Source organism: Canis aureus, chromosome 27 (assembly GCF_053574225.1).
Source record: "Canis aureus isolate CA01 chromosome 27, VMU_Caureus_v.1.0, whole genome shotgun sequence".
NCBI classification, from domain to species: Eukaryota; Metazoa; Chordata; class Mammalia; order Carnivora; family Canidae; genus Canis; species Canis aureus.
In genome coordinates, this window is record NC_135637.1 from 17774153 (window position 1) to 17788486 (window position 14334).

Genomic DNA, 14334 nt, shown 5'->3' on the forward strand with positions numbered 1-14334 from the left:
CTCTCTTTCTCTCTCTCTGTCTCTCTCTCTCTCTCTGTCTCTCATGAATAAATAAATAAAATCTTTTAAAAAAATGCTGACTAGCAAATATGGAAGAAATGATGAAATTAGAAACGACCCTTTGGAAACCATCATAATAATACTTGATTCAAGTCCAGAATTGTCAGAGGATGTGAAAATCAGTAGTGGAATTCTGAGGAGTAACAAAACATCTGTGAGGTTTCCAAGTATCTCCCCATAAGATACATACTAACTTCAATGGGTAGAATAGCAACTGCACGGTGCAGAAATCAGGCCTCCACCAAATGGTCATAATTAGCGCCACCAGTGATTGGCCAAATTGACACGCGTTTCCCGCTCCAATGCACTGAGGATACCATCACATCTCTGCTAAAATTGTTAACCCGAATCCAATCATAAAGAAACAAGAGACAAACCCAAATTGAGAGATGGTCTATAAAATAGAGCTCGTCTCAGGGATGCTTCCCCATCTAAAGAAACTAAGGCGTCACGATAGTATGATTCAGCACATGATCTGTATTTTTCTTCTGCATTAGAACACCTGAAAGCTGAATAAACTTACACAACTGGGAAGTGGTGAAGTTAGGACACAAACCCAGGCCATCTGGCTCCAGAGCCCATGCCCTTACCCTCTCTATCCTCCAGGGTCCCCGTGGACTTTAGGTGAGAACAAGCTGCAACTCTAGTACTTCATTCATCTGAATGAGCTTGGACAAACCATGTTCTTTCCTAAAGCCTATTTCTCTCTTGCAAAATAGTATTAAATAAAATAAACCAGGTAAAGCGCCAGCATACAGTAAGTGTTCAATCAGAGATGGCCATTGTGCGTATTACTAGGGTTATCATGCAATCAACAAACCTTTTAATTTAGTGAAAATGTGCAGGGTATCGAGCTTAATGCAACTCAATTACCTGTCTTAGTTTGGGTTCCCCAAAATATCAGACCTTAAGAGAAATTTTGGAGGTGCAAGCAGTATATTTGGGAGGTGATCCCAGGAAGTATGATGAAGTGGAGAGGGGAGGCAGGAAAGGAAGGAAAGCCCATAAAGGATGCAATATGGGGCATGAGGTAGGGGTGCAGGCTCTGCCATCACGGGGCTGACCCTTAGGGCTCGGTCCCTCTGGGAACCCTCCAAGAAAGTGTGTAGAACACAAAACAGAGGCAGGTGCCAGATAAGTAAAACTTCTCCACATATAATCAGACCAAATCTCACCAGAATAGTATCTTCAGTTATTCCTTGTAAATAACAAGATACTCCCAACGAAATACCATGTTACCTAGCCCACAGCGCACCTGACCACAATAATTTCTGATAAAATAAGCACACTGCTGAGCTAATTTTTCATGGTGGAACTTATAAGCTGCTATGTCAGTAGAAATGTGGTGATGAACGATGCCTCACTGGTGTTTTTATAAGCCTCTGGGGCAAATACAAGGAGATGATTCTGATGATATTTAGAAAACCAGACTTATTTTAAATGAGTCTCATGGCCTCATCACAGGACTGACAGATTCAGCAGCTTGAGGAGAAAAGAAAGGTCTCAATGAGGGTAGGAACCTATTCTTGCTCCAGACCTAGGAAAGGGAACCTGGAATCTGGGAGAGGGGACATTAGGTCAATGCTGGCCAGGAAGATGGGGCTGTCAACAGAACTTTCTTATGCAAAATAGTAACAATACCTTAAAAACTTGATAAGCATGGATTCTCCTGGAAATATTTATAAATTACATTATATATAATATACATATTATGTAATAGTATACAAATTACAAAAGATTTCATTAAATACCTCACTGATTCAAAATAAGAAATGCAGTGTGAATTGGTGACAATTCCACCTTACAAGATTTTTAAAGAGAAACTATGGGAAAGAGTGAACACAGCCTTTTCATCTTCCGCAAAAGGAAATTTGACCTTGAGCTGATTCTTTAGGTCTGATCCTCTGAATACCCCCTAAAGTGGAAATGTCAACTGTTTTAGCAGACTGCACTGCTTGTGGTTGAACTGCCTCTGGTTGGTAGATTGCTTATGGACTGGGAGCGCTTGCCATGAGCTTGAAATACCTGAGGACGGATCCAGAGCCATTGGGACCCTTGAGTTGTAGGACTCTCCTAACTATGCATGTTCCCTGCAGGGCTCCCTGGGAGCCACATGGATGGAGCTGTTACAAGAGCTACTACCCCTTGAGTCAGGATGGCTCCCATACCTCCTTAACCTGGGTCTCATCACTTTACCCTTGAACTGCCACTTAGAGCTGGGGACAAGGAAAAGTAGCCCCTGAGGACCTGCAGAAAAGACACTCGAGGCTGCTCTGCATCCTCCAAGGTCAAACTCATGCCAGGTGTGACTTGTATCATATGTCTGAATATTTAATTAGACCTAAAAGGACCCCTTGCATGACCATGGCAAAAGCCTTCCCTTTTTAAATGAATATACTATTATATACAAACTAATCACTCCACTCTTGCCCTTACAAATACAGTAGAGTTTGTTGTAATAATCAGCACAATGATCTATAGGAATGTGTCAGTGAGTTTGAGTGTTTTCTAATTAGTTTTCTAAGACAAAAAGATCCCTCCTGAAATCTTATGTACATAATTAACCTGCTCCTACTAATGATAAAGCCCAGGCCATGGACAGAATCTGAATTCGCTGGAACCAGAATGAGGATGAGGGTGGGTCTCATCCAGCCCAGTTCCCTTACTTGCTGGCCACCTGAGGGTTTCCATGCGCTCTCCCAAAAGGGTAGGGGTGAAATGTGTCTACGTATACAGTATAGAGGTCTGAGAGCAGAGGCATGTACAAAGACCCCTTCCAGATGTGGTCTGGGGAAAACAAGAGAATTTCTAAAAGTGTGAGAAGGTTATAAATGGAATATTCATATTTATATAGGACTGACCAAGAGAAGGCACCTTAGTAAATGTATAGAGTGTGGTTCTGATTATGAAGAAAGTAAGCTAAATATGTAATATATGCACATACAAACACAGTATGTGTGTTTATGCAAGGATTCCCATCAAAGTATTCCAGCAGTCACAGCCCCTCTCTCTACAGCAAGGGGAAAGGGGACTTTGACCTTGGATGGCTTACACTTTATATTGCTTGTATTTTCAAAATAAAGATGTGTCTGGGAATGCCTTTCATAATTAAAACTGTAATTGACAATCACCTTTAAGAAAAGATTTGCAAGAAAGGGCGGGGCTCACAGTGGAATTCCTCTTGAATACTGAGTGTCTCCCATGCATTTACAATGGGATTAGTTTTTAGAAAGCCAATTTACCCTTTCAGATGCCCTGACAAGAGAAAGCAAGTCATTTGTATCACAGGCAGATAGAAGAACGTAAAGACATACAACTACTCCGGCATTGGAATTGTTAGGTTTTTCCTTTTTCCATTTGCGTGGCCATGGGATCCCTGGACGGAAGGTAAGATGACCAGAGTCCCTGAGATTGTATGGACTTAATTTTCCAAATGACTGACCATAAGGCATTGGCGCCAACTGAACCATGTAAGTGTGGCCACAAAGCCAGAGGGAGAAAGACCAAGAGGAACACTGGAGAGACTCCTGATAACCTCCAATGTCTAAGTCTACCTGTATTTACAGGAATATAGCCAGAGGGTCATGTTAGTGTTTTTCAATCTTTTTTTTTTTTTTTCATTATGACCCTGTAAGGAAACTTTTTGGATTTTTGTTCTGTCACCCCTAACCCCCAAGGAAATTTTAATACCACAAATATACCATATATCTGTTTCTGTAAGTGGCTTTTTGGAGGGCCACAAACTATTGTAATATCAGGTGGGTTTGGGTTTGGGTGTTTTTTTGTTTTTTGTTTTTTGTTTTTTGGGGGTTTTTTTGTTTTGCTTTCCTCCACCAAGAACTGACTTTTGCTCCCCTGGGGATGATTTCAGCCCTGTTGAAAAAACACTATGTATGTGTATATATGTGTATATACATTCTATACACACATGTACACACACCTGCATAGAAAACAAAGGACTGGCATATACTTTCCACTTTCTTCATCAAATTGCCTGTGTTGTCTCAATTTCCACAATAATCAAGTATTGCTTTTACCAAGGGGAAAAAAGAGTAGTCTCTTCTCCCCGCCACCCCCCCACACACACACGCATGTGTGTGTGTGTGTGCCTTTTACTAATACCATACAGATAAAGCCACAGGGATGCCTGTGTGGCTCAGTGGTTGAGCATCTGCCTTCAGCTCAGGTGATCCCAGGGTCCTGGGATCAAACCCCCCATCAGGTTCCCCTCAGGGAGCTTTCTTCTCTCTCTGCCTATGTCTCTGTCTCTCTACTGTGTTTCTCATGAATAAATAAATAAATCTTAAAAAAAAAAAAAAAGAAAAACCACACACTTAATTCAGATAAAAAAGAAAGAAGAAAGAAAGAAAGAAAGAAAAAAGAAGAAAGAAGAAAGAAAGAAAGAAAGAAAGAAAGAAAGAAAGAAAGAAAGAAAAGAAAGAAAGAAAAGAGTAAATAGGACTTTGAGAATGAACACTAGGCAGGAAAAATGGTTTTGATAAGATGACTTATAGTAGTTCTGGTATTTTCCAGCATACCACAGCTCCCAATGGAGGTGAGAGATGTGCTATGGCTAGTATTTTCTTTTCTTGCCATGCTTTTTTTCTGCAAATGCCCATGGTATATTATTGGGGACAGGAATGGAACTCAAACACACCATCTGATACACACCACCACGGATATGCTGTGGGTAAAGAGTCTAAAATCTAGCCTTCCACCAACCCGAAACCTACCAGGGTGTTGGGGCTTGAAAATTCACAAAAATCAACGGTCGTGCAAGACTCAGATCTGTTCAGAAAAACCTGTGACTTCTGAAACTGTTTCATCCATTAAGGGCAAATAAAGGTAGACTTGCGACAGTCAAGATGGCAAAAAAGAACCATGCCCAGCAGGGGTACAAGGTTGGAGGAGGGAAAAAAGCAGACATGAAACAGACAACTGACACCAGAATGAAGGGCGCCTGGGTGGCTTACTGGTTGAGTGTCTGTCTGCCTTTGGCTCAAGTCATGATCCCAGGATCCTGGGATGGAGTCCCACATCAGGCTCCCTATATGGAGTCTGCTTCTCCCTCTGCCTATGTCTCTGCATCTCTCTCTGTGTCTCTCATGAATAAATAAATAAATAATCTCTTAAAAAAAAAAAAACAGAATGAGTTGAGTAATTTCAGGATAAAGGGCTGGCTTCTCAAACCTTCTCATCTAATCCCTGATGGGTTTATTCTAGCATCAAAGCTGCCCAGAGTAGAAAGAACCTCCAGAGTAAGAAAGATATATAAACACACACACACAAATATATGTATGTGTGTTTCACAAAACAACAGTAATAGCCTCACCACATCCCAATATCTAGCCTAGGCTATTCTATTTCATTTCCTTAATGCTGGTCACAGCCCATTAAACTGGTGCCACCATCCACAAATGGGTCATGACCACAGATTCAATAGCATACACGTATTCCAACCCCTCTGGTTCAAAGATGAGAAAACTAACACTCAGGCTAAGCCCAAGGTCACAAGGCTACTCCCCTGCAGAACCAGGACTAGCTCAAACCAAAGCAAATATTGGCTGTTAACAGTCTACGTATTGGAACTCAACTAATGTCTCTGTAAAAACCTTTCCTAAAGCTCCCTGATTAGATTTAATCTCTTCCCCTGCTCCCCCTGCCCACACAGTCCAAAGTGCCATTGTCTCGGTCTTCGATTTTTTTTACTCCCAAAGGCCAGGTACCCTAATAGCCCTGTGGATCTAATGGCTTGGTCCAAGGCCAAGTGGTCACACTGCATCTCTACGTCATGAAACTGACCACTCTACTGCTTCCATGCCATAAATCTCAGCATCTCATGAGGTGAGCCAGGAGAAGTATTTTCTTCAAGGAAGTGTTGAACTTGCTAAACTAGACAGAAGAACTCTGATGGGCCAATCTGAACTTGGCCTGAAACCTGATAGACAATTTCTAAAACAGCTATGGTGGACGGGTCAATTTGAAAAGGCCTTGAAAAAGTAGATGATTCAACCCTATTCAGACAAAGTAAATCCCTCAGGGGTCTGGGGAAAGGCTCACATTTAAAGTGCGGTACTGGCATAAAAATAGACATATAGGCCGATGGAACAGAATCAAAGGCCCGGAAATAAACTCAAGTATATATGGTCAACTAATATTTGACAAGGGAGGCAAAAACACTCAATAAGGAAGGATAAGTGGCATTGGGAAAACTGAATATTCACATGCAGAAGGAGGAAACTGAATCCCTATCTTATACCATTCACAAAAATTAACTCAAAATGAATTGAAGACTTAAAGATAAGTCCCAAAACTATAGCTCCTAGAAGAAAACAGGGGAAAGCTCCTTGATGACTCCTTTGGATATGTTACCAAAAGTACAAACAACAGAAGCAAAAATCAACAGACGGAATGATATCAAACTAAAAAGCTTCTGCATAGCAAAAGAAACAATCAAAAAACAAAAAAGCAATCTGTAGAATGGGAGAAAATATTTGCAAATCTGATGAGGCATTAATAACCAAATTATATAAAAAAACTCTTACAACTCAATAGCAAAAAATAATCATCATCTGATTTTTAAATAGGCAGAAAACCTGAATAGACATTCTTTCCAAAGAAAACATACAAATGCCCAACAGATAAACAAAAAGCTGCTCAACACCACTCCTCATTGATGACATGCAAATCAAAACCACAATGAGACATCACCTCACACCCATTAGAATGGCTATTATCAAAAAGACAAGAGATGACAAGTTCCGGTAGGGATGTGGAGAAAAGGGAACCATCATGCACCATTGGTGGGAATGTAAATTGGTGCAACCACTATGGAAAACAGTACAAAGGTTCATCAAAAAAAAATTAAAATAGAATTGCCATATGATTCAGCAATTCTATTTCTGGGTATATATCCAAAGGAGATGAAATTTCCATTTTGAAGAGATATTTGCAATCTCTGTTTATAGTAACATTATTCATAGTAGTCAAGACACGGAAGCAAACTACATGTCTATCGACAGATGAATGGATAAAGAAAATGTTACACACACACATACACACACACCCCCACACACATGCACTGGAATATTATTTAGCTATAAAAAAGAAGGAAATCCTAACATTTGCAACTATATGGATAGACTTTGAGGGTCATTATGCTGAGTGAAATCAGTCAGACAGAGAAAGACACTACATGATCTCACTTGTATATGGAATCTAAAAACATCAAACATAGAAACAGAGTCAAATGTCATTGCCAGGGGTTGAGGGAAACGAGGATATGTTGGCCAAAGGATGAAAACTTCTAGTTACACAATGAATAAGTTTTGGGGATCTAATGTACAGCCTAGTGACTACAGTTAACAACCCTGTATTATATACTTGAAAGTTACTAAAAGAATAAATCTTAAATACGCACACCACAAAAAAACTATGTCATTGTAGTAATCATTTTACAACAATACCTCTGTGTGTTAAATCATCAGCTTGCACACCTTAAATGTACATAATATTATATGTCAGTAAAGCTAGAGAAAGCCCCCAAAGGTCAGCCCTTCCTTATAGAGCAAAGATCATGTGTCTACAGAGATGAGTTCTACCTTCTTTTAAGTTTCATGACACCTGGTAGTCAGCACAGGGAGGTATGAGGGAGATGCACCGCTGGGAGAAACCACAGCCTCAGACCATGAGTGACCATCATATGGGATCATGCCTTCCACCCTGAAGACCTTCCCAGCGCCTTATAAGGAAAAATCACTTTCGATAGCACGGCTTCTGATAGCACAAACTATAGCCTGTGGCACCAAACCCAGCCAGGCACCTATTTTTGCACAAGTAAAGTTTTATTGGAACATTCCCATGTCCATTTATTTACCTATTAACTCTGGCTGCTTCTGCTATAATGGCAGAGGTGCAGACTACATGGCCCGCAAAGCCTGAAATATTCACTATCTGGCCCTCTACAGAAAAAGTTTGTCAAGTATTGTAAATATATACAACATAAAGTTTACCATTTTAGCCATTTTTAAGGGTACAGTGTTGGTGGCATTAAGTACTTTCCCATATTGTACAACCATCATCACCACCCGTCTCCAGAACTTTTTCATTTCTGAAACAGAAACTCTGTGCCCAATAGACAGTAATCCCCATTTCCCCTCCCCCAGCCCCTGGCACCCACCCTTCTACTCTCTGTTTCTATGAATTTGCCTGTTTTGTGTATTTACACAATAGCTGTCCTTTTGTGACTGGCTTCTTCTACTTAGCATACTGTCTTTATGATTCATCCATGTTGAAGCATGTGTCAGAATTTCGTTTCTTTTGATGGCTAAATAATACTCCACTGGATACAGAGGCCACATACTGTTTATCCATTCACCCGCTGATAGACACTTGGGCTGTTTCCACTCTGGGGCTGCGGTGAATAGCACTGCCTCCTGCCTAACTCTGGAGTCTCCTCCTGCATCACACACCTTGGTCCTGTAGCCACAGAGGCCTTCCATCACCTCCTGTCGATTCCTCAAATGTATCATGACCCCTTAACACCTCTTGGTGGGAAGACCTCCCACGCCCTCCACCTCCACCCCTTTTCCATCTTAACTGCTCCCTAGCCTTCAGCCTAAACATCACTTCTGGGAACTCTGTGTAACCAGACTCTCCCCAAGCCCCTCACTCACCTTCTTGCCAGCCCAAACTCGATCAGCTCCATCTGGTCATAAGCTCTGATGGTGCCCTGCACTGCATCTTTATAGCCTGTAACACTGTTTGTAATTACTGGACACAATTTTACAATATTCATGTGTGGTTATTTGATTAATGTCAGACTTCACAAGATCAAGGCTATGTCTTTTTTTGCTTCCCATCATACCCCCACCAACTAGCCCAGAGATGAGAATAAACCACATTTCATCAATTCTAAGACATACAAATTTTACATTTATCTCAGGATGCAACTTAACAATCAATGTATTAGATCCACCTGCATGTGGTGATGAGAGCTCATAAGACACTGGCTCAAACAGTGAAGACCCTCACAGGCAGGGACTACTCTGAAACCCCTGAGGGGTGATCGAGGGCAATAGAAGGGGTCAGGTGTGAGTCCCAGAGGATCCTGGGACCATGTTGCAAAAGTAACAGATGACAGCCACATCACGGCTTTCTATTGCTTGAGACAGGAGGAAGGGAGAAGGTCTGAGATTGGGGCAAGCCCCCTGACTCCCTCTGCATATCTGCTGAGACAGAGAGTCAGCCTGAGTCAAAGAGGAATGGGTACAGCTAAGGGGTGGGGGGTCTGAAAATCCCTGAGAGCCTTTGCAATATCACAAGAAGCCAAGTGAAGGTCAGGTGCAGCCAGCCAGTGCCTCTCCATTTTGTTTCCTACAGAAGCCTGGGCCAGACACTTTGTCTCTAGCTGGCCTCAGCCCCCACATGGGCCTTGGCGTGCAATGGAACTCTGTGCACTGATCCCCCACATCCTAGCTGCAAGGATCCCAGAGCAGAGATCCAGGACTCATATGTGACAGGTGCCAGACTTAGAAGCCTTATGGTATCTCCTAAAGATTATAAATTATCATTTTTCTGTTCTATACCTCAATGGCAATTTTGCTCAAGTGTAAATATTTAATACATCCTACCCACTTTCGTAAACCTGTTTATAGCCTTCCTTCCATTTTTAATATACTGAGAACCTCAAAACAATGTAAGGGACCCAGGCCACAGCCTGCCTCCGAGGGACCCTGCAGAGGGCTTCCCTGTCCATCCTGCTAGCCAGTATGTAGCTACAGATACCACATCACCCTCTGCTGGCAGCAAGATCCACCCCCCAAAGCACAGCCATGTATATATTGCACCCACTTTGATGACTGTCTCCGCTGGGTGCCTACAGGTCCACCCTAAGCTTCTGTATGAAGTCCTTTGCTCTGATAGTCTAATTCTCCACTCTCTGACCCACCCCTGACCCCAAGCAGACCTGACCATGCCTTCTCTTTAGAAACATTGAGCATGTCCCACATACATGCTGCCCAGTACAGCAGCCACTTGCCCCCATGGGGCTACTGCACACTTAGAATGCAGGGAATCTGAATTGAGATGAGCTGTAGGTGTAAAATACACACTGGATCTCCAAGCCTTCATATGGGAAAAAGAATGCAAGACACTTCGGTGTTAATATTTTATATCAATTCTATGTTGCAGTGGTAATCTTTTGATATATTGGATTAAATGACACATATTATAAAGATATCACTTGTTCCTTTTTACTCTTTTTAAGAAAATATAAGGCTAGATATGCAGCTCACAGCCTATTTCTCCAGGCACCAACAGCTCCAGCTCCGCAGGAGCCAGTGAGCCTTCCCTGTCAAGGACCCAAATGGCAAATATTTTCGGCTTTGCGGGCCATCCCCATCTCAGCCAAGCAGCATGAAAAGCACGCATGGGACAACACGCACAGAAATGAACCTGGCTGTGTCAATAAATGCAGATCTGGCCACTAGGCGATGGTTTACCACCCCCTACGTGAGAGAATCCATAGTTATAAAAAGGATTGTTTCTGGGAAATGCTATTCATTTCCTCATGGGCCCTCCAGGAAAAGCCACCTTTCATTCCACTGAAGAGAGGAAATGCAAGTGCACAAGGGGTGGTCCTGAGGCCATGGGGCAGCCCCTGACGGCCCCGGGGTTCAGGAGCCCCAGGGCACCCACCAAACACACTTACTTGGGAGTGTGGACCTCATCTACACGGTGACCCAGCTGGAATTCGTGAGACTTGCTTCGATGCAGGGCAGTGAAACCTGGAATCAGGTGGATCAGCTTCCGGGAGGAGGGCGGTGGGGTCCCTGGGGGCTTCAGCTTGTTCTTCCTCCTCATGGGTGGTGTGCCAGGTGGGGTCACGGTGGTGACGATATTGGGGGTGCGTGGCGGGGTGCGGACCGCGTGCCGCTGCCGGGGCGACGGGGGCAGGGAGCGGTGGCCTGATTCCAGTGGTGGTGGCGGGCACAGACCCGGGTAGGCATCCACAGTTAGCCTGTCCATGTGAGTGTACACGGGGGCCCCGGGTGAGGGGCTGGCATGACAGTAGTGCTGGACACACTTGGTCTGGACCCTGGGGCTCTGGGAGAGGTGGGTGCGGATCCACGGGGTGGGCTCCGGGGGGCACACAGGGTTGTTCTCCTTCCCCGTTTCCGTGGTGGGCCACTGGATGGTCCAGTCTTGTTTGGAAAGGTTGCCTCCTGAGTTGGAACAAAGGAGCAGAGAGACAACAGATAAGCCATGAGAAAGCCTGGCCAGTTATACTGTACGCACCCTACCATGTATGCATGTTACAGTGAATGTACCTTATGGCCTGTGCACGTCACATCCTATATATACCACACTGTGCATACATGCTACCCTTATGCCCCTTACAGCATACATGTCTTATAGCTCTGCATCTTACACCATATGCACATGACATCCTATACACACTGCACTGTGTGTGCACATTACACTGTGTGCTCACTATACTGCTACCCATTTACATAAATTCATCTCCCCTCAGCCCCTCCAAAAAGAGAATGAAATCCTTCTCCCCATAATCTTCATTCAACAGCCCTGCCCCCCTCTCTCCTGTGGCTGTGGAACCCACAATTCAAATGTCCAGACAAGCAAAGGAGTTAATTCTCGCCTTTTGAGCTTCCAAGGGTCCTACTTCCAGCAATTTCAAGGTGATTTAAAGAATTTTCAAGGATAACTTTTCCCTTCCAAAGCAATTTTACTAGCTAGCCCCAAATGAGATACATGAATTCTGCAGAGGTCAAGTTCGTCCCCAGTCACTCCCTGCCCACTTATTCGGCCACTGCACACTTCTCCCAACTCTGCTCTTGCCATGAGCTCAGGAACACCTTCACCCAACACTTTCTGAATGTGCCAGGCACTATGCTTGAGAAAGGTGTAATAGATCACACCCAGTCCAGGCTCCCTGGTACCCTAGACTTAAAAGTTCTGTGAAGGAAAGACACGACAGACAAGAAAAGACACCCATGAAAGGATTTCAGAGGAGGATTAGTGCCAAGTAGGGAGTTGGGGGTGGGGTGGGGACCAGAATAGATGTGATAAGAGAACTGGCAAGATATGATAAGAATTGGTGGATGGTCACCAAGCTGTGGGGCATGTCAGTCACAGACCGCTATGCAGCCATGAAAAACAATGAACTATTGAACACATAGTAACCTGGGTAACTTTCCAGAAAACTGTGCTGAGTAGAGAAAGACAACCCCAGATTCCATATTGGAAGATCCTATTCATGTTCCGTTTTTGAAGTGACCATGTTTTAGAAGGGGAGGATAGATTGATGGTTGCTGGGGTTTAGGGATGGAGGACACAGGCAGGAGGCAGATGGGTGTGGCCATAAGAGGACAAAAGCAAGGGACATGTGCACTGCTGGAACTGTCTGCTGTCTTCACTGGGGTGGAGGATATGTGAACCTACCCAGTAATGAAATTGCATAGAAGTAAATACACACACACACACACACACACACACAAGTATAAGTAAAACTGTGGAAACCTGAACAAATCCAAAGGATCAGGAGGTTGCAACGAAGTCAATAATCTGGTTGCGATGTTGTACTACAGTTTCACCAAAAGTTACCAATTAGGAGAAATTGTGCAAATGGTATAAGGGATCTGTTATGGGCTGAGTGTTTGATTCCTTCCTAAATTCTGACGTTGAAATCCTAACCCCCAGGTGATGGTACTTGGAGGTGGGACCTTGGGGAGGTGACTGGGTTACGATGAGGTGGTACAGGTGGAGCCCTCGGGATGGGATTCGTGCTCTTACAAGGAGATGAAGACACAGGTGGTCCAAGGAAAGAAAGGCCATGTGAAATCTCAAAGGTGGTTGTCTAGAGGCCAGGAAGAAGATCCCCAACAAGAACCAAATCCACCAGTACCCTGATCTTGGACTTCCCCTCCAGAACTGGGAGAAGTAATGTCTGTTGGGTAAGCCCCACCCCCCAGTCTGTGGTATGTGTTACAGTAGCCTGAACAGACTGTAACAGAATCACTCTGCATTATTTCTTATGACTGGATATCAATGTATAATTAGGTCAATAAAAATTTCAAATGAAAAAATTAAAAATAAAAATGTTGGAGGTGGGGCTGACACTAAGGAAGTGACATGTAAGCTGGCATTGAGAACAAGAAGGGGATTGCCAAGAACCAAGGAAAGAGCATGGCAGGTGTGGGGTGAGGGGAGGACGATGTCAAAGGACAAAAGCACACAGGTAGGAAGGCCCCGGTTTAAGTTAAACCAAAAAAAAAAAATATTAAAAATCCAATTGTGCATTAATTTTTTTTTACTCATTTGCCATATTGGAGTGGTAAATACCAATGTGGTCTCTGCACAAACTCCATGCTAAGAGATACAAAAGCATGAGGATCAAAGAAGACCAGGTAGACAGACTCCAAACCCATCTAGGTTAGGGCAGGCACTTTCTTAGGTCCCTTTTTGGGGACCTTTTAGGGGTGCCTTCTCCAAAGCAGTAAGCCCAAGGCATGGTGATAATGAGATGAGTGGCCCAAGGAGAGCGTGAAAGGACAGGTGAGGGACAGACCACCAGGACCACAGGCCAAACTGCAGTGTGGATTTCATGCCACATTCAATCAGAAGCCAGTGAGAGTTTTGATAGAAAGCTCCTTTCTCAAAGATCCTGTTTGGACAAGGAGAGCCCGTGAAGGGTTTTGCAGTGTGCCAGGCAAGAGATGATGCTGGTCCCCGCGTGGGGAGTGGCAGCAAAGATGGAGAGAAGTAGTTGGGGAATCACTGCACGACAAAGCAGGACCTGGTGGAAGGGCCCTCCCATCACAGGCCAAAGAAGAGAAGAGGGGCAGAAACAAATTCCAGCTCATGGTCGACTAGCAATAAACATAATAATTACTATAAGGACCATAACAAGAGCTAATTTATAGAACATTTGACAGTTTGCAAAGTGCTTTCATGAACACTGACTCACTGCCCCATTTTTAATTAAAACTACTCATTTGGTTATTATATATTCATTATAGAAAAATTAGAAAATTCGGATAAGGAAAAAGGCAATGTAGCTCCACAGCCTAACCACCATCCCTATTAATGTTTGGCAGTGGAGCCTGCCAGATGGTTTTCTGTACATATTTTTTTAAGAAATGCCATAAGATCTTAATGATTTGTCATCTGCTTTCTTCACTTGTTATATTTGGACCGCTTTACATCTTATTTAATTTTTGTAACTGTGTGCAAAGGGCCATATTGATCTCTACT

At 43.4% G+C, this 14334-nt stretch overlaps 1 protein-coding gene across 22 annotated transcripts in view; it reads right to left on the minus strand.

Annotated features, from left to right (window-relative positions):
* KSR2 (kinase suppressor of ras 2) overlaps positions 1 to 14334 on the minus strand; it is a 446664-nt gene that overhangs the window by 233532 nt on the left and 198798 nt on the right. For all 22 annotated transcript variants that reach the window (XR_013366586.1, XM_077875824.1, XM_077875825.1 and 19 more), the window contains one exon: positions 10772 to 11285. Coding sequence is in view for 21 of the 22 variants with exons in the window: in XM_077875824.1 (XP_077731950.1) it covers positions 10772 to 11285 (514 nt within the window). In the remaining variant the exon portion in view is untranslated. The remainder of the gene's footprint in view (positions 1 to 10771; positions 11286 to 14334) is intronic.